Source organism: Magnolia sinica, chromosome 12 (genome assembly GCF_029962835.1).
Source record: "Magnolia sinica isolate HGM2019 chromosome 12, MsV1, whole genome shotgun sequence".
Lineage (NCBI taxonomy): Eukaryota > Viridiplantae > Streptophyta > Magnoliopsida > Magnoliales > Magnoliaceae > Magnolia > Magnolia sinica.
In genome coordinates, this window is record NC_080584.1 from 78,644,796 (window position 1) to 78,666,231 (window position 21,436).

The following is a 21,436-nucleotide window of genomic DNA, read 5'->3' on the forward strand; positions in this document are numbered from 1 at the left end:
CACGGTTGGTCTGACCCGAACCACTGAACCAAGTCGATCTTGATCAGATTTTTTAACGATGAAAATCATTATCCTCATTGCTATTTTCGGTGTGGTTCATTTGAGCTTCAGATATGATTCATTTTTTTTACCAAATGCCCTAAAATGATTATGAAAAATAGATAAACGGTATAGATATAATAAATACATTATTGTGGGGCCCATCTTAAACTCATTTGAGCCGTTCGTACAACTCGTAGCTCGAGGGTGAGGCTTTTAAAAGCTACAGCTGTAAAACAGCTGTGATTGTGAACGGCGTCAGTGGCGAGCACGTTTTAAGGTGGGTTTGATCACGGTGCATGTGTTATATCATGGTGCATGTGTTATATCAAAACCATCCATCCATTTGGCAAGCATGTTTTAAGGCTTGGGATGAAAAATAAAATAGATCTAACTATTAAGTGGGCTACACTGAAAAAAGCAGTGAAGAATGAACATTTATCATTGAAACCCTTTTTGGGTCACGGTCTGACAGAAGTTCTGAATGATTTCAAATTTATTTTTCCTCTTAATTGAGGTCTTTGTGATCTCATGAACAGATTGGATGGAAAATAAACGTTATGATGGGCCCTACAAAGTGTTTAGAGGTGAAAATCATTCTCAGTCGCTATTTGTGGTGTGGTCCAGGTGACTTTGGATGTGATCCATTTTTTTGGATAATGCTGTAAATTGATATGTAAATATGTATGAATGGTGTAGATATAATAAATACATCACCATGGGCCATATAACTTTGATCTCCTTTGAACCGTTCGTGCAACTCGCAGCTCGAGGAGCATCCTCTTGGCACGACATGTACCTATGCTAGTGTGTAAGGCAGCTACATAGCTACTGTGTGTGTGGTACACCTGCAAATCCTTTTACTAATGTACACAGTAACTCTATTGGGGCCCACCTTGAATGCATTTGATTTATCCACGCCGTCCATTCGTTTTTGTAGATCATTTTAATGGTTGAACCCAAAATTGATGTGAATGGATCAGTTTTCGAGTCGGGTCGGGTCGAATCAAGGTCAATCTGAACTCGACCCGAAAAGTTTCAGATCTGGATGGGGCTACCCAATCCGCACCAATGCAGACCATCGGTTATGTTCTGATCGGGTCGGATCGGGTCTGATTGGGTCGGATCCACCAGATCGGGTCTATTTTGCCCAGCTCTATCGACGATGGGGAACCTGGGCCCTTCAGGTGGGGGTGGCATATGCAGGAATGAAAACGATACTTTTCTGTTCGGTTTCTCGGCGGGCTACGGGGTTGGATCTAATAACATGGCGGAACTCCGTGCGATTCATGACGGGATGTTGCTCTGTTTGGGTAGGGGTCTGGATAGGGTTATTGTTGCGTCTGAATCTAAATTGTTAATTAGTAGTCTCACTTATCACTCCAAAACTCCTTGGAAGTGGAATCCTTGGCTGTCTAGAATTAACCATTTACGCCGGCTGGGAGACTTTTCTTTCGCACACATCCTCAGAGAAGGAAACGGTGCAGCTGATGGTTTGTCTCAGGAAGGGAGTCTCCTTCAACAGTATATGATCTATCTCCACTCCAGATGCCTTCCTCAAGTAATCCGAGGTATGCTCTTTTTGGATAGGATCATGTTAGGTGCGCTCAGATCTAATGACTAGATCGGTTGTTTTCTTTTAGCTTTTGTCGCTTCTTGTACATAGGTGATCACTCCTGCCCTCTGTCTATTGCCCCTTTTGTCCTTTTTGTTGTGAGGGGCCTGGCTTGTTTGTGCATTTTGATGAGCTTTGTATAGCCTTTTACTTGATGAAATGAAAGTTTCGAAAAAAAACCAATTAGAAACCTCAAAAAAAAAAAAAAAAAAAAGATCAAAGCCATAAAGATTGATCTTCCTGAATCATTCCAAGTCGGGGTTATAATTGCTAAACCGCCACTGATGTGGAAAGACTATAAAAAGAAGTTGCTACATAAGACTGAGGACTACACAATGGAATAAATCCAGAAACATCTCAGAATTGAGGAAGAATTCTGTAACCGCGATAAAAAATATGACAATGGGAATTCCTCGTCCAAGGTACACGTAGTTGAAAATACTAATAACAAGAATTTCAAGAAGGATGATTCCCTGAAACCCAAAAAAGAAAAATTAAAGAAAAATGCCCAAAAGAAGAACGGAAAGTTCAAAGGCCCATGTCATGTCTGTGGGAAAATCGGGCACTATGCTCAAGTATGTCGATATCGCAAATCTAAAAGAGTGGCAAGTGCAGTAGAAGAATGTGATATTGTAGCCATGATAGGTGGATACCATCTAAGGAAAGGTTCCTAGTTGGTGGTACGATACTGCTGCCACCATGTATGTTTGCTACGATAGATTAGCCTTCAAAACCTATGAGGAGTTGACCGATGGTCAAGAAGTCCAAATGGGTAATGAAGTCCGATTGAAGGTTGTTGGTAAAGGAACCGTTGAGCTGATATTCACCTTTAGAAAGAAAGGGATTCTGACAAATGTCCTACATGTCACAGACATGAGGCAAAACTCAGTTTCTGAGGATCTTTTGGGTAAACTAGGAATAACGGTGGTGTATGAGTCAGGAAAACTGATTCTATCTAAGAATGAGAACTTTGTCGAAAATGGATATGCTTGTAACGGTACGGTCAATTTTTCTCTGAATGAAAGTAACACTTCTGTGTATATGGTTGAATCCGTTGGACTGTGACATGATAGACTAGCCCATATAGGATATAGTACCTTGAAGTTCATGGCTAAGAATGGTTTAATCTCATACACAAAATGAAACTGATAAGTGTGAAGTGTGCATACGATTCAAAATAATAAAGAAACCTTTTCCAAGTGTTGAAAGTTTGTGTCAAGTATTGGATCTTGTGCATAGAGATATCTGTGACTTAAACTTGAGGCTTCAGCAAGAGGTTATGTCTATCATTTGTGACAACCAAAGTGTGATCAATTTTGCTAAAAACTACGTTAATCACTCATGTACTAAACATATTGATGTGCATCATCATTTTATCCAACAAGTGCTTAAGGAAGGAGGCGTGTCTCTAGAAAAGATCCACACAAGCGTGAATCCGCCTAATATGCTTACTAAGGTAATTCCAATAGATGATGGAGTTATGATGGAGGAAGGAATTAGATATGGTGATTGATAAGGAGTTATGATGAATGAATATTGAAGACATGGTGGAGATTGTTGTTGATATCTTAAATCTGTCATTAACAGGGTCTTTCGATGCCATCGATAAATCACTCGATGTCATCAATAGATGATCTATCCCATCGAGAAAATCTGAAAAAATCTATGTTGGTTGTTGGAATGTTTTAGTGTTGCTAATCGATGGCATCGAAGGAGTTCAATGCCATCGAAGATGTTCGCAGAATTGTGTAAGTGCATAAGTTATTTCCTATTTCGGTTGTAACACTATATATAACCAATGTAACAAGGATTTGGGAGAGAGTGGTGTATTAAGGCTTTCTAAATCACTTCTAAGTGTTCAAGGGCATAACTAGGGCTTGTGGAAAGAAATTTGAGGCGTGTTCGAATCGATAAGCCGCCATCTCTTGTAATTTCTACTTTAATAGTATGTTACTTGTAGCTTTGTGCAATTATTTTTTCTCAAAAGATTTTTTCCATAGAAAATTCAGATTGTTTATGTTTGAACTTAGCTGGGAGATCGTATGTAGTTTGCTTATCTCTTAATGCTTCCATCGTTTCCAACACGGCACTCCAAGGTATTCAATTCCGACTATATCGTGCAGTATGGGCCACGTGAGTTTTAGATCTGCGTGCTTTTTAGAATCCTAATCTACCGTCGTCTTTCAAAACGGACACGCGGAGTGAATTTTCCACGAATATCTCTGTGGACCCACGTATCCCAGGCGTGGGAATGTATCTGTCACCGGCAATCCTCTCACGATGGAAAGTGGCAGTCACAGAAGTGGATTTTGACTGGGGTGACAGGCAATCCGCTCTTGGCGGAGAGTGGCAGTCATTGAAGCGGATTGCTTATGACCGAGCACCTAGATATTTCTGTGAATTTATCAGCAACACATTTTAGAAATATTCCATCGTTGTTGCACATGGCGTAGATTTTCTGACCATGGGCCTAGTTGTAAGAATAAGAAAATTAACGCAAGCAGGAAAATAAGCGCCTGGCACATCATCTAATTTCTCATTTGATGAAGATAGGATGCGGATTGCATGGCAACCCCTGCACCACGTAGCTAAAATCGGGTTATAGTGACCCACCATTGAAACCAATTCCCAGGGCCCACAGTGATGTTCATTTGTCATCCAACCTGTTGATAAAGTCCCCAATGGAAGGTGTGTGTGTATATATATATATATATATATATATATTCTATTTTGCTTTTTAACCCCACACTACATGGGCACTCGATCAATGGACTCTGTGTAACAGGAGTCTGTCTACCACAGAGCTTTGGAGGTGGACCCAATGTAAAACATACATATCAAAAAATCCGAAACTTTTTTGTCTTGAAAATTTTCAATGGCAGGCATTAAATCTCCATTTTTTCTTTGGTGTGGTCTATTTGAGCTTTGGATATGCTTTGATTTTGGGCTCATTTTCTAAAATGAGCTGTCAAAACAGATAGATGGTGTGGATAAAACAAATACATCATGGTGTACACCATGGTGGGCCCATAGAGTCCTGTTACCACGAAGCTACATGGCAATTGGGTCACCACGCAATCCAAGTCCAAGATGGGGCTAGACGCTTGTGTTAGGTAGGCGCCATGTTGAAAGGGGTGATGACTTTTCACAAGCGGACATGGATTACTTGTACATCAGTCGAGACTTTAAAAATCCCAACTTCAGGTTACACCCCTGCAGGGTTGAATCTGATTAGCCTCAATCACCGGGATGGTTGTAAAGCCATTTATGATTGGGGCAGGCGCAAAGAGATCAAAGCGCGTGTCGTTATCTTCTTGAAATTTTGGCATCTCCCTGCAGCCACTTCAGGCAAGCTCATTAAATTATAAGAGCAATGCAATAGATTCATCTAGTCTCTCATGAAATTGTTTGGAGCATATCTTTTGCTTCCACCATGGTGGTATTTAGAGACCAGCAAATCTTGTCTGGTCTCAAGTATTTATTTCAAGGCACTCTTTTATCACTTGGTTAATCTTTCTTGGTAAGTTTAAAATAAAAAAATAGATTGAAAATGTTGAATATCATATTGGCTGAAAATTGAACTTTTTAATGTGGGGCTATAATCTATTGAGCATCTTTTTTCCAATGCCTGTTCCTTTTCTACCATTGGAGGAAAATCCAGCATAAATTTGATCTCACTCTGTGAACGATGCTGGGTTCTGGTGCCCATGCTTTTTTATTTTTATTTATTCTTACGTGTGGGTTAACTCAAGATTAGGGTATTTTTTACTTGGAGTTTCCACTAGTTAATTATCTGAGATTTGCTTAGTCGGCTAGAATTTATATAATTTTTAGAAATCGGAGAATCAAAGATTCCTGGCTTTATAATGACTCTTGGTATGCGACTTTGGATCATGAGTCACGGAACTCGGTGACAGAGAAAGAAGATATTAAGGACCTTTTTCCATTCGAAGGCCATTGCAGTTTCTACTTTATGCGATTTGGTGGGATCTTAGGAGACTTCATAGTTGTAGCATTGTTTTATCTACTAATGCTGGAAGGCAAGGTGATTGTTGCTAGACAACTACTTATTTGCTAGTCTTATATATATATATATATATATATATATGCTATTCTTTACTTGAAAGTGAAAGTGTGAGAACGTGGTAGTTTTCTTGTAGCAACTGATATCCAAGATGAGCTAAAAAAAAAAAAAAGAGGAAAAATGGACATTCTCAATTATTTAGTCACAAACAAGCACTTTATAACTACTAGAGTCTAATTTGGAAGTAAGAGTGGGAGAACGAAATGATGCTTTTGTAACGGCCAATGTCTAAGAAAAACTGAGGAAAGAGGGATCTATTCTCTACTATAATACACCAAAATCTCTATTTAGGAACAGTTGAAAACCATTCCGAACCATTTATGAATGGTTTTCAACTGTTCTGAAATAGGGCATCGCAAAACATTAAGGCCGGTTGAGAACTGTCGCAAATTTTCAATTTAGGGACGGTTGAAAACTATCACAAATTTTCAAGTTCGCATCACTTCTAAACCATTCTTAATTTTGGAAACAATATTTTAGGAATGGTATTTTTCTTTTCTTTTTTTAGGAACAGTTTTGAACCCTTCCTTATTGTGGAAAGGCCGATAAAAGCCGTGCAACCACAGGCAAAAGGCAATAATTTTTATTTTTATCTTTCCAATTAGAACCTATAATTTTCTTAATATTTGAAAACCCTAGAATGTTATAGTACAATTAAAAACGAATATTAAAAAAATATTGTGTGAATTTATAATAAAAGATATATAATATTATAACAATAAGTTGAAAATTGTCCAAATACATTATATAAAAAAATTCCTCCATGTGGTCCACTCCTACGTTGCCCGATACAGCTATCTATAGCCTCTTTGTCCACACATTATTTCAACCAAGTAGCGTTGGTACCCATCTGCAATGGTCTCTATCAAAATCTCCATATGCAAGTTTAAGAGAACAAACATGTCAAGAAGTAAGTCAAACAAGACAAAGTGCATTTAAGTTCATCCAAGTGAAGTATGCCAAGCAGGGCCTTAAAAGTCTAAATTTAAAATTAGCATTATTTCAAAAGATCAAGTAGGTACTCTTATGCTCCCAATGCATGCTACAATAAGTTGTATCTCAAGCTTCTCATTCATACTCAATTGATCTAGCATAAGTAATACTAAGAAAAGAGAATCAACAAAATAAAGCAATCAGTCAATTCAAATAGAAAAAAGGCCTGCCAGACTTTCTCAGTTGTCCTCCACGAAACATATATAGCAAATAATAAATTTTCTATATAATTGCCGAAGTATTTCCTTTGTTATATCCAAGATGCCTTTGATTTCATTTTGATTTGATCATCTAGACAGAATATGTGTGCATCATCCTGCAAAAGAGAACATGTGTGTATCATCCTGCAGGTTGTAGAAAGGTTTAGTTTCCCACAACATCATATGCAGAAAGATGTTGTTCCATAATTTTGATGACATGGACAATACTAAAAAGTTTTAACTGGACAACTCCATTAAAAAAAAATTTAAAATAATAATAGCTGTAATGCATTCGTACCAATTTGGTCATCCATCAACAATCACCTCAAACTGATTGAAAGTTTTTAACAGTTCAATTGCTAGCTCGCCCAAAGTTCACAAATGCAATTCAATTTAGTGACACATCCAAACTCACCCTCATATATCATTAGACATCTCCAAATTCAATAACTCTCCCCTAGAGTTATTGAATTTTGTTAAGTAATACATGTATAGGCTATGATATCATTTGAGACTTTTGCAAAGTGCATAAATGCTTGAAGGAGGGCACATGTGGGAGGTCTACTACCCTGCACCAGACAGGACAGACCAAGGTATTTAGTGACAGAAATGGCTGATGAAACACCCCCAACAGTCTGAATTTTTTTTTGAAAGGTAAAAAATATAACAGGGCCCGTGTAGGTCCCTTTTTTCTAAATTGGGCATTACAACCTAAAAGGCCCATCCAACCATTACAGTCGGATGCCTGAATAATCAGATGAATCCAGCCAACATTTGGGCCACCACTTAAATTTGGAAGTTTTGGGGTGGTTGCCCATTTCTTCCTTTGGTGTGGCTCACCGGATGATTGGATACATAAGATTTTCAGAAAATCTCATCATATTGGTGGACATCACAGAATTCACAGGTTGGATGGTACACAAACAAAACGGTGGGCCCAACATAGGAAATAGCGTGTAGCTAGGTGAATAAGCACCTGAACAAACGCAATTGTCATCCAAACAACAAATAGCACTACCCATAGAGATTTATTCTGATAGTTGTTATCATTGCCAAACGCTAAATTTCCATAATCATCATAACAATGATTATCATAAACTAACTATATCAAGATTACTCTATCCACATAGTGCTATGATGCGTGCCAAACGGGCCCATAGGGTGTGATGAAATAGGAACCAAGAAAGTAAGAGTTCCACCAGAAAAGGTCTCTAATTTGGCAAGGGGTAATACATGCATAAGATAAAGTCATCAGCAAGACCTCCCCGATCTTGTTCGGGGAAGGTGTTTCTTAGGCAGAATGGGGCTCGGTTCTATTAGAATCGTCCCCAAGGGTCCCTAGGTTGGGTTGTTTTTCTTTATATAGGGGTGGCTCTGGCGGCTCCCTGCTGATGATAGGATCCCCTGTATTTCACGGGCTCCCGAATGTAGTGTGCAATCCGGTTGTATAGCTTTCTTCCCATATATGAAAGTTTGTTCTTTTTGAAAAAAAATAAATCAGAAAAGAAACTAGGGAAAGTGGAGAGGTGGATAAGGGGAAACTAAAGATGCTCATGGGAATGCTCTAATATAATAGAGACTTCTCTTTTTTTCTTTTCTTTTTTTAAAAGCCATTGTTTTCTTTACTTGTTCATTAGCAGTCTCTCATCTCAACTACGTTCTAAGCCCTCTTTTCATACAATTTCCAGGATTTCCAAATGGCAAAGAAACTCAACTCGGCCAATTGTGCAATATAATGATGAATAATTAAGATGAAATCAGCCAATTGTGCATTCAAATATGCTTTATCATCATTATTGAAAACCAATTTCAAACACGATATACCAGTCAACACATTGCTTGTGAACATGCAGGGCTTTGGAGTGGATTGCTTGATCTGCCTCAATTGATATCCCGTTGGGAATAATGCAACATCGGTCCAGAAGCCTGGAAGACCAAACAGGGGTTGAACAGTGAGATTGAGCCAAATATCACATGTAGATCAAATATCATGTGATTTTTTCAGTCAGTAAAAATAAAATAAAAAAAATGCAAGGTGAACTATGTACACAGTGTACATAACAAACATGTCATTAACAATTACTTCTAAATAAGCACAGGCATAATGCCTCATGGAGAAATACATAATTATTTATATCTATCTTAGTAAAAAGGTCAAATAATCAACCGAAGTAAGAAATGATGAATCACCTTAAGAGTATTTAGGACTGGCAAAATGCACATACAGCAGCTGGACCTGTGTTTCTAGAGCTAGAAGAATTGGAATATATTAACATACACAGTTTCTAAATCCAGGTGCTACAACTTCAAATGGCAGCCTGACACTTCAACACTTACAACAGATGTGTGCGTGTGTGATCTCACACATGAGCTTACGCATACACATACAAAAGAAAAGTGTACAATGCATCACACATGCACACACACACAAAAAAAAAAAAGTGTGTGTGATACCATTGACAATGTGATTGCATTAAGTTTCTCCTCACTTTTCCGAAAGAATCTGGCTTTGAAGCTTTTGATGACATCCCGTTATCCTGCACATCTGAATTATTCTATTCTCCATGATTGAAGCTTGCTTTTTTATGGCAAGCTGCTTTTTGAGTTCAGCTTCTTCCTTCTCCCGGCACCGTTGATCCTTCTCAGCTTCATCCTGTTGCCGCTTAAGTTGCTTCTTCAATTCAGCTCTTCTTTCTCGTGACAGCGATGTTCTTCTTTCTCAGCTTCATCTCTCAGTTGCTTGAGTTCCTGTTCCTGCTGCAGGATAGCAGGTTAAGCCAATAGAACATGGGGGCATGTTTACAAGGCACAATCAAAATTACCAACTAGTGCTTGCAACTGCCAAAAACACATGACATGAGGACATTAAGATTAGATTGTAACTTCACTCTCCTCCATAACAGTTGCATCCACATTGACAAAACAAACAGTGAATGAGGCTTAACAACGGACTAAAAATGCTTCATTGTAGAAAAATTTTTGAAAGATTATTCCTCTTGGTTTCAAGTATATGGTTAAGAGAATAAATGTAGATCAGCCATCCACATTTGATCCATATTCTTTTTATGGAAAATTGAGATGCCATTAACACACTAATCACATCTTATTCCACGGGGACTTTACAGGAGCCTTTCTCTCACCAAACTAACCACTGCTAGTTGTATATATGATAGGTGCGGCCGCCATCTTTTTTTGTTAGGCCCACACGAATGCCCGTAAATTTGTCTGATCAATGAAACTTCCAAGGTTTTGCGCAAAAAAAAAAAAAAAAAGTTGTTATACATGTTTGACATGGACATATAACTAGAAGTTTTTTTTGAAAAATTATTTATTTTATATAATTAGCTCATGCAACATGTGCGACACATTTGTGAGATCGAAGCCATCCTTCAGATTGGCTCCACTGTTTAGATACTTTTGGGAATTTTTTATTTTTATTTTTGGCTTTTCTATTGATAAGACCAGCGGGCATAAAAAGAAATGCGTATTCAAAAGACACTTAAGGATAATATTGTGGACTATTGATGTGGAGAATGATTCAATTTTTTGCATATCAGTTGATCCTAGGATGATAAAATAATAATAAAGAATCCTCTTCCAAGTGTGGAGTCTTTTCTAACTCTACCATTCCACTTTCATTGATTTTCTTTATATAAAAGTGATATTGGCTTTGCATATAAAAGTATGAGGAAAAAGCGGTCCATTAATTACATGGGCCACAATTGATAAAACAAATCAAAGTTGTGCAAAAGTTTTTAGAATATCCATTTCATTCAAACACCGTGGCCCATTCAAAAGGTGTATTCCATTGCAAAGATTGCTAGTGCATAGCCTAGCCGATCAATTCATCGAGTTCTCCACACCATCAAAATCAACCATATGGAATGAAAACTTAAATATTGAACAAAGGATGCTTGGAAGTCAAAAAAATCAAAACCGGTACAAAAAAAAGGCAAGACAATCAACCATGAAAAGGAAGGAAAATTAACAGCTATGATCTTTGAATCCAAAAGATTTTTGTTGGGGCACGCTTTATCGACACTGGATCTTACTTTTGGCCAAACTGGGTGCCCCATAACACTTTTCACCTACCAGTCTACCTAATTAGGATTGTTAATGCTTCAATAAAGGCCCAAGAGCCCGTTGCTGAGCCCAAGATCATTTCTACTTAATGGTCCAAGCTCAATCACGAATTTCAGGCCAGATCATCAAATGGGCCAGGACTCTGTTACTAAATTTAAGCGTTTAACATGACGGTGAATGCTCGGCATTGTACCAGTCCTTGCATACTAAAGAGACAGAGCTCATATCCTCATTGGATTTTATGAAAAGAAGAACCCATTCTAAAAGCTCATCTGGAAATGAAGAAATGTGATTCTCAACACCACTGTCCATTTCCACCGACTGCATTGTCCTCTTAGACGCCGCCATTGCAGAAAGAAGAAGAAAAAAAATAATCTTTGAGCTTGTGTATGAAGGAAGATCTCTGCTTTTGAAGAAGTCAAGTGAAGAAAATCAAATGCGTTTGGAAAAAATTTGTAGAGATCCACCATGAAAATCAGTGTCCTACAAATGGAGAAGACTAGCAAGAAAAAAAAAAAATGGATTTTTTTTCCAAACAACGCTACTAGTAACCAGAAATTTGCAATAAGCCCATTTTCACTAAACAAAAGAAAACACTCTCTCCAAAAACACTAGAAAACAAAAGAAAAAAAAAAACGTATTTTTGCCAAAAGGCACCTACAACTTAAAATAAAAATTTTTAAAAAAAAATTAAAAAAAAAATCCTTTTTTTAACAAACTGAAGAACACAATCTCTTCCAAAAAGTACAGAAAAGATCTATCCTCTACTAAAATTGCAATTTCCTTTAAAATCAGAAAATTCGCAGGAAAAAACAAACTTTTTTCAATTTAAAAAGAAAACCCTAAAAGTATTTCAAAATTCACGAAAAACCCCGCTCTTCAGATAACAGCACGAATCAGATCTGTCCTTTAAGACAACTAGAGTTTCCATCAAAATCCGGAAATGGCAGAAAAAGTCAAAACATTCATATAAAAAAACCATACGAGTAGCAAACAATTTCTAGAAAAAAAAAACCCTTTTGCCTCCACTTAGACCAAGAAGCTTCTCCCAAACCCTAAGAAAAAGAGGCGATCAATTGATCTAGCAGGGAAAACATCTCTAGAGATAGAAATCTGGCGTGGAAACGAGAGATGGAGCTACTGAGAAGAAACAAAAAAGAGCAAGATCTCAAAACCCTAGAAAAGAAGAGGTAGATCTCACCACGGAAGTCGCTCTCTTGCCTCTGAAAAGGAAAAGATAGATTGAAAATTAGGGTTTTTCTTTCAAAAGGTTAGATCTTACTTAAGATCTACTGCCATTAATGAATATCTCTCTCTCTCTCTCTCTCTCTCTCTCTCTCTAAAGAGGAAAAATGCATGTGATTTCATGTTTATAGGTCTAAGAGAGTGATAGAGAGAGGAAGGAACAAAAATGAGGTAATAATAGCATACCAACTATTTTATGAGAGAGAATAAATAATGAGGTAAGAAATGAGGGTCGTATTTTCTTTTTCATTTGAAACGGAATGAAAACATTCTAAATTTTGAACAGTCTGAAGCCGTTCCTAAACTAAAACTCTCATCGTTCCTAAATAGCGATTTTGGTGTAGTGCTAGTCAACCACATGCAAGTATTTTATAACTATTAAAGTCCACTTGCAAGCAAAAGTGGGAGAATGTGAAGGCATCCCCGCAGCGACCAATATCTAATGAGAACTAAAAGGGATGATGGACCATTCTCTACTAGTTAGCCACCGACAAGTATTTGATAATTGCTAGTGTCCAAGTTGAAAGTGGGAGTAGGACAATGCATTAACATTCTTGCAGTGACCAGTACCTAAGAAAAATAAAAATAAAAAGTGACTAAGCAATCTTGGGTTTCTAATGTGATAGGATCCAAGCACTACAAAAAAGACAACCTTCCCCGATGGTTTAGATTTTTCAGAGTTAGGTAGAAAACTATCATTGAAAGTTAGGTCCAATGCCAATAGTCTCACATTTTTTATCCGGTGGATTATAGTTGTCAAATCAAATGACGAAGGCTAATATAATTCCCCAATGAAAATAAGTCATTAGGGAAGGGCATACTTTTCGAAAAAAATAGAAACCCTAAATTCCCCCGTCTTCTCTCCCTCTCTCACTCTCTTGCTCTCTCATATATACAAAATGCTAGCCCTCTCTCTCTCTCTCTCTCTCTCTCTCTCTCTCTCTCTCTCTCTCTCTCTCTCAAAACCCTAGTCCCCCTTCTCTCTCTATCTCCCTTGTCAAGTGTTGATGTCTTTCCTCACTCTCTCTTGCTCTCATACAAAACCCTAGCCCTTTGTCGCATAGAACTCCTACTCCCTCTTTCACACACACACACACACACACACACACTCTCTCTCTCTCTCTCTCTCTCTCTCTCTCTCTCTCTCTCTCTCTCTCAAAACCCTAGCCCTTTCCCGTTTCAACGATCTCTCTCTCACCCTAGCATTTTCCCATTTCAATGATTTCTCCTTCTCCCTCTCTCGCACTCTCACGGTCCTTATCTCCTCGACCCTCTATTGTAACTCTGCTCAGCCATCTACTATTGTTCGGCCATATCTTTGTCCATCTCCTACCACTCAACCATTTGTTACTCGTAAATCTCATATTCACAAGTATGATGTAGGGTTTTTCCCCTCTCATTATTGTTTTTTGTGATTTCGAATACCTAGTTAGGGATATTCATTGTCGAATCCTTAATTAGGGATTTGTATTGTTGAATCCCTAATTAGGGATATGTATTGTCGAAACCCTAATTAGGGATATGTATTATCGAAACCCTAATTATGGATATGTATTTTTGAATCCTTGATTCGGGATTTCTATTACCTCTTCGATTTATTCTTCGGTATTCTTATTTTCTTTTTTCTAGTTGAAGATGTATTGCATTTCAGTAGTTTGTGTTCTTTGGTTCCATTCTAGATACCATACATCTCATCAACCATCAGCCCTACCGTGGTTGGATGGATCACTGTATGGTTGGATGGATGGGGTGTTTGGATGTATGGAATGGTTGGATGGATGGTTGGATGGATATATCGATGGATGGATTATTATATGGTTGTACTATTAGATAGATGGGATTGTTCATTGGATTGTTGTATGGTTGTATGGTTGGATGGATGAAATCTTGATGATGGGCCATCTGATGGTGTGCCATTTGAGGAATCAATCAATCTAAATCATCAACCAGGTATTACAACAAGAAAGTCAAGGAGAAAAATAAATGGCATGTTTGTATGGTTGCAATAAGAAATTCCACACTGACCATCCGTTCTGATTGCTAATATTTGGGCACGCGAAGAGAAGCTTCAGGAAGATCCAAATACTAGGTGGACCATACCATATGATTTAGTGGTGAATCATTATCTACTGTTAATACTCGGTAGTGACTATACAATGGCCTATTGTAGTTCCTTTTTCTTATTTTCCTAAGTCGCTCATCTTCTTATGATATTACTGCTACTCTGTTTTTTTCCACTTCAGCTTAGAACAACATGCTCTGGGCCTGGTGTTTAAATGCAATAGTTCCAGGATTTCTGCCAAACCTATGCAGTTCACAAAAGTAACCCATATAGCTGGGAAAGGGCTTGATGAAGTTTGCTCATGGTATCCTATTGCTCCCCCTGGCTATGCTTCTCTTGGGTGCATAGTATCCAGAATACATGAAGCACCGCCCATGGATTTTTTTTGTTGTCCAAGGATGGATCGTGTCACTCAAGCAAACATTTCTGAGGGTCCAATTTCCAAGTCTTCTAGTTCAAAAGGTTCACACTGCTGGAGCATCTAGAAAGTTGAAAATCAAGTCTTGCTAAAGTGTTTCGATGTTGAATTAGGTGTTCTCTTATTACAGTTCTAGTAGTGAACTCTTGAAAGTATTTTATTGTCTGTAAGGATTCTTCATGATTCAATTTTTGCTAGTTCATAAGTACTATGTTTCTATCTCCACATTTCTATCTGGTTATTCCTAAATTTTGTTTAGTTCTACTCTAGTCTCCTTACCAGTGCACTTAAAAGATGGATATTATAATTTTTTGTGGTGATTTACAAGTATGCACTTCTCTTGGACGATCGGATCTGAAGAAACCATCAAACCGTTTGGCATATAGTATAGGTGATTATGTGAAGCCTAAGACACGTGAAAATGTAAGTGCTGAGATGAAGTTACAATTCTTCTCTCTCGCTGTTATGGATAACTTAGGCAAATGGAATGTATCTTGATAAGATCTTCTCTTTCACTGATTATAAGCTATCTCTTTTTATTTTATTATCTATTTGGACTTTGCAGATGGCACCATTATTTAAAATGACTAATACAAATATTATTCTTGCCACTCATGGTTAACTGAAGTCAATGAATCATCTTTCTTCTTTCCATATAAGTTTCATCTTGAAAGTTTCTTTTTTTGAGGAAAATGTGGATGTAGTAGTACTAGTACTCTTTTTTACTGTTGTGAAACTTAACATGTTCATGTAGGAATCTTTAGAAATTAATTGTATTACTTAGTTGATGATGTCCTTGATAATAAATCTTGTAACTTAGTGCTAATATTTGTAGCTTTTCAAGAAATGGAATACTAAAACAATTTGATTTTATTTGTAACAAGAGGGGATTTGTACTAGTATGGGATTTCTTTAGCTATCTAGATTTTTATTTTTAAAAAAAATGAAATGGCTAAGGCTATAGTTTGTAGTCATTGTTACTTTTGGCTATGGATCTAGTTCTATTTAGCTATGAATTCACTTCGTAGCTATATATACTTTTGGCTACAAAAAGAATAGCTACGAATTTAGTTCGTAGCCATTGATAAATTTCTCTATGGATTTAGCCCATTGCCATTGCTTTAAGGGCAATGGCTATGGTACCAATGGCTACAGACCCGCTATGGATAAAACTGCGGCTATATACATATTGCTACAGATTCAATCTGTAGCCTTTTCCCATTTTCTTGTAGTGGTCACACTCTCCATGGGCTTGGCATCTCTTGTTTCCTCAACGGGCACTACAAGGGCACTCTTGATAAGGCTCAGGTCCTGAACTATAACTTGTTTATCTACGTATATCAAATAGAAGGCATCATTCGCCAGCATAGTGAAGATATACCCTCAAACCCCCAAAGTTACCCACAATATAGTAGCAATAATAATATCACTAGAAGTACTAAACATGTTACACTTGAGTAAGTGATGTGTATGCATACGAGTTCTAAGCATGCTATCCCATAGCTACGTTTATCGAGCATATTATTTCTAACATAAAACTCTAAACAAGTTATTCTTAGCATATAACAATAAACATATTCTTTCTACCACACAAGTGCTAAGCATATTATTATCGATGTACAAATCTTAAACATGTTATACACTCTAAATTGTCTTGTTTAGATGCATGAATTCATGAAATGCAGTCAATCTAGAGATGCACATCTAGCTGAAAAGGACACCTATGGTGAACTAGCCACTTGGTAAAATACACTCAGGTACACATACACTGACTAGCCACCTAGTAAAATCCATGCAAAATGACACCCATATTAAAATGATCACATAGTAAAATATACTCTGGTACACTCATAGTGATCAGTCACCTGGTAAAATTCATACAAAAGGATACCCATAGTGGACGATAGCACGTACTGGTAACCTAAAGTCAGCTGGTAAATTACTCTAAGGTACACCCATAGTGACTTGGAAACCCATGTCTTACGCAACCCACCCGATAAAGTCCACATTCTATGAATGCATGATTAGCCCAATCATTATTAATCTAATTTAGACATAAATATTCAATGAGCAATCCAATTTGTAGGCAACAAGTTGTATAATAAATTAAATTCTTAGTCATCCCCTCGACTAATGGCCCTACCCCAAGTTGTGTCTAGTAAAAGACCCAAGAAAGGATAATAACCGGGATAGCCTCCAAGAAATGGCACCATGGCCCATGCTTCTATTGCAATCCACCATAAGTCCTGAAGATTTCCTTGGGCAGGCCCACGAGTGCAGGTATGCTTCCAACTATTGTCAACCCAACATTACTTAATATGATGATTGATTTATCATGTTATAGCCATAAATTTACAATAAAAGAGGAAGAAGAAGAAGAAATTGATCATAATTTCCCAATTTACTGCAACCTAAAACTAATCATAGCTTAGATCACTAGCCAATAATGAATACAAAAGAAATTACTAAGTTAAAATGTCGAGAGAAAACTCGGAGGTAGATCTTCACCTCTTTCGGGTTAGGGTTCTGAGGAATCAAGCCCACCGGTGCATTTAATTTAGGGAAAACCTTATTCCTAACCTCCCAAACTTCCCAAATCTATGATTTGAGCTACCTAGTAAGGATCCTGACGGTGTTGCATTGATGCTCAACCGCCAGGCAAGGTTAAGGTGCATTGAAGACTTGTTAGGGTCTCGAAACTTGACATATGTACACAGGGAGCAAGGGGGGTTAGGACTGTAAACACAGAGAATTAGGAGAGATTTTCTCCCCATTACATGCCTAAACTTAAGGAAGTCACTAAATAAATGCATGCAAGGCTAGAGGAGGATCTCACCTAGTGAATTCGAACATTGAAGAGCTCATAAATGCAAGGAAGATGACGGGGGAAGCCCCAAGTGACTCCAGTCAATGGGTTGAGGGGAAAATCACAAGGATTTTCCTCTAGTCCTCTCTCTCTCTCTCTCTCTAGAAATGGAAGGAAGGCTATCAGGTCGATTTTTATAGTCTCAACTGTCAAGTTAGGTAGTATACGGGTGAAACATTTAATAACTAAACATGATCTATCTGTCGAACCGATGATGGTTTCAATTGGACCATCAAGAACTAATAATTTGGTCGATCGGGCCGACCAAACACGCATTTCCAGTTCCAGGTTCTCACAAGTCGATTGAACCGACATCACCACCGGTCGAACCGACAAAAGCAAGACATTACTTGAAAAGGCTACCTTTCTCTTTCGAGGGTCCTACAGCTAACCAACTAAGTGGTTTAAGTCAGCCTTAGGGTTTGGGTGCCATGATAATAAGATTCTGCTAGCAACCTAAGGGTCTCCAAGCACCAGAATGGAAGGGTATGCTCATGCAAGTATTTCATTTAAAAAAAAAAAAACTGATAGGCAACACCTGAGCATGAGCAATATCCAAGTATTGGAGGGCCAAAGTGTTATAGATTCCCTGACCTTTAAGTGATTCTAAAGTTTCTAGCCAGCCGTAGATTCCAAATTTCATTTGTTTAATGGCGACTAAAAAAAAAAATCAATTGCATTATCTACATATGAGTTAATTCCATACCCCCATTTGCACAATTAATAAGTAAAAGTAAAAGCAATCGCGGCTACGGAGCAAACGGCATTCACAATAAGGATAGGTTGGCTCGAGATGTATAAAGGATGTGTTTGTTCATGTACTTGAAAGTGGGATCATTAGATCTTAAAGTCAATGGTAGTTTAAGCTTTTACTAGGATAATGGGTAAGATGAAAGACCAGATCATTGTATGGATGCATGTACAAGCGAAGATGAAGGTCTTAAAGTTGGACCAGTAGGATTGGGTAGTTTAAAATCGAAGTAGATGATCAAACATCTTTATATAGTGATGATAATTTATTCAACAGTTGGTATAATAAATTATCGAGTATAGGAATGTATATGAGGTCTTGAAGTTCGGTATAGTGTGTATGTGGTACAAGAATTGTACATGTGTGTTCATCTACATAACTTTACTCTTAAAAAATATAAAAGTTAAATTACGCACGTTTATTCACATGGAAAAGCCCTCATGTACTTGTGACGAAAAACTTTAGGATATTACATTCAACCACCTTTATAAGAATTTTATCATCGAAATCCAATCACACCTATTAATGGATAAAGATGCTACTCTATGATTTGTCCAAGTGTCTGTTATGCTCCATGACTCATATATTTGCATGCGCACACATTTGTATTTCCACCTACATGAATTCAGGTTCTTACACATGTGGAATGGGTTATGGTTGTCACATGGAAGGGGTCGTGGTTGTCAACGGTAAAAAGTCAACATTGTCAAGTGTGAAGGGTTAAAGTTCTCAAGTGGAAGAGTTTATGATTGTAAAGTGTAATGGGTTGTCATTCAGAATGGCTTATCGACGCAGGGATGAACATGATGAGGATAACTACTCCGAATCCATGGAGCTTCTCTAGACTCCTCACAGAGACTTCTCGAATTCACGAAGAAAGAAAGTAGAAAATAGAATAAATTCTAATAAATTCGAAATTGATTAATTGATGAATAAAAATGAGTTCACAACCCTTTAAATAGGGGTACTAAGCAATGGGAAAGAAATCAAAATCAAACTACAACTAAAGCTCCTAGAATCCGTGACTTACTATAAATAGTAAACTTACTATTTATAGACGGTCATGATGTCTACTAGTACGTAAGGTTTTCGGCCAAAAATAGTAAGTGTCCTATTTGGCTTCACCAAACTATTCTCCTAATTAGTCTAGGCTCTTTTCACGTTAGGCGCAACTCCTAAAGCCCAACGGATGAAGAGTTATAATCAAACTAAAACTTACTATTTATAGAAAAAACGAAATTAAAACAGGGAAACGACCGTCGATTCAGGGGTTTTTCGCAATTCCGGGTTGTGCAACCTGGCATAGCGGGGTTGGTTGGCTAAAGTGGCTCGTTCTACCCCAAAATCATATATTTTACGTCATATAACTCATTCCAGATTGCGAGATACGCCCGATCTAAGGTCTGACGGTCCGGATCACTTCTGTCGTCTACCGGGCCTTTTCTGATCCATCTTGGCCATGAAACTGTCCGTGACCCGCTCTACATCAGTTACAGTTGTCATGTGGAACGGGTCACAATTGTCCCGTGTAACAAGTTGTCATGCGTAACAAATTGCAATTGTCAAGCGGTAATGGTTGTGGTTGTCGCGAGTCACTATTGGTTCAAAGTTCGCAAAAACATTTATAGTTTTGTCAATATAAATTCTGATAAAACAGGCAGGTATTTATTTTCTTCTTCTTATGTCGATATTGTAAACGGAAGGCTGATGAATAGTCATATGGAAAAGAGAACACTTTAATGGTCATTCCTTCAAAGGAAAGAATGTTGGAAAATAAAATGCAGGCTAATCATTTTCCAGAGAATAAAACGTCGAAGAGAAGTGGAGGATCTCGTGGAGGATGCTTCGAAGAAGGATTTCAAAGAAAACAAGGCCAAAGAATGGAACCTCAAAGATTTGAATAGGGCAAAGAGTGGTAGTTGGTCTCACCAAGGAAGGTCTCTACAAAATATGAAAACTTGAAATGGGATCCTCTCAATAAACTTAGCCCAACTTATGAGTCTTTAGACACCATTTGTGGGCCCACCATATGATATATGGCAAATTTATGTAGTCAATTGGATTCGATTCTTAATTTAAGGGCATAATCACAAGAATGAAGGATATCCACTGCAATGATGGACCACACATTATTACCGATTGTTGTGACCCATAGAGAACTTGTATTAGGGTTAAATTATTACTACTAGCCAATCTCTTTCTCAAAAACCCATTCTCTGCCAAACCCATTTCCATCCCTCCTCCAATCTCTCTCTCTAACACTCAAAAAATTATGGCATTATTACTACAACACCCTTCTCTAGCCAATCTCTTCCTCAAAAGCCCATTATCTGCCAAACCCATTTCCATCCCTTCTCCAATCTCTCTCTAACACTCAAACAAGGAGAAAACCACTCAATCTAATAGAGAGAAAAAGACCCAAAAGGGGGGGAGTACTGGGAAACTGCTCTGCAAATGCTCAAATCGGCATTGATGCATCTGTAGAAGTAGACGAGAATGTATTGGTGCCTGAGGAGGATGAAGAAGGTAAGGGAGGAGATGTTGTGGAATATGATTGGAGAGAGGAATGGTATCCTCTGTATTTGACAGAACAGGTCCCAGACGACTCCCCTTTGGGCCTGACCGTCTTTGACAAGCAGATAGTGCTGTATCGAGATGGGAATGGATTGCTCTGTTGCTATGAAGATGGCTGCCCGCATAGGCTAGCAAAACTCTCGGAAGGTCAGCTGATTGATGGGAGATTGGAATGTCTAAACCATGGTTGGCAATTTGACGAGGATGGTAAATGCATAAAGATACCTCAGCTTCCCAAGGGAGCAAGAATTCCACACTCTGCTTGTGTCAGAACCTACGAGGTGAGGGACTCTCAAGGTGTTGTATGGGTGTGGATGGCTGACAAGAACAAGGCGGATGCCAACAAGCTACCCTGGTTTGAGCACTTCGCCAGGCCTGGGTTTCAAGCTGTATCTTCCATCCATGAGCTTCCATATGATCACTCAATACTCCTCGAGAATTTAATGGACCCCGCCCATGTCCCAATCTGACATGATCGAACAGATTGGTCTGCCAAGACGGAAGAT

General features: G+C 38.1%; 1 protein-coding gene across 1 annotated transcript; it reads left to right on the top strand.

The window, feature by feature from the left end:
* The first annotated feature begins 1,204 nt into the window (after nt 1-1,204).
* On the top strand, nt 1,205-21,400 carry LOC131220295 (protein TIC 55, chloroplastic-like). The gene is made up of 2 exons (XM_058215244.1): nt 1,205-1,600; nt 20,660-21,400. The coding sequence occupies exons 1-2, from the start codon at nt 1,205-1,207 to the stop codon at nt 21,398-21,400; spliced, it is 1,137 nt and encodes a 378-aa protein (XP_058071227.1).
* Nucleotides 21,401-21,436: the final 36 nt, after the last annotated feature.

Bases quoted from the DNA above. Each gene is read 5' to 3' on its own strand.
- LOC131220295 (XM_058215244.1), top strand. From the start codon at position 1,205: ATGGGGAACCTGGGCCCTTCAGGTGGGGGTGGCATATGCAGGAATGAA. The intron at 1,601-20,659 runs GTAATCCGAGGT...ACCCTTCTCTAG, and splicing joins ACTCCAGATGCCTTCCTCAA to CCAATCTCTTCCTCAAAAGC.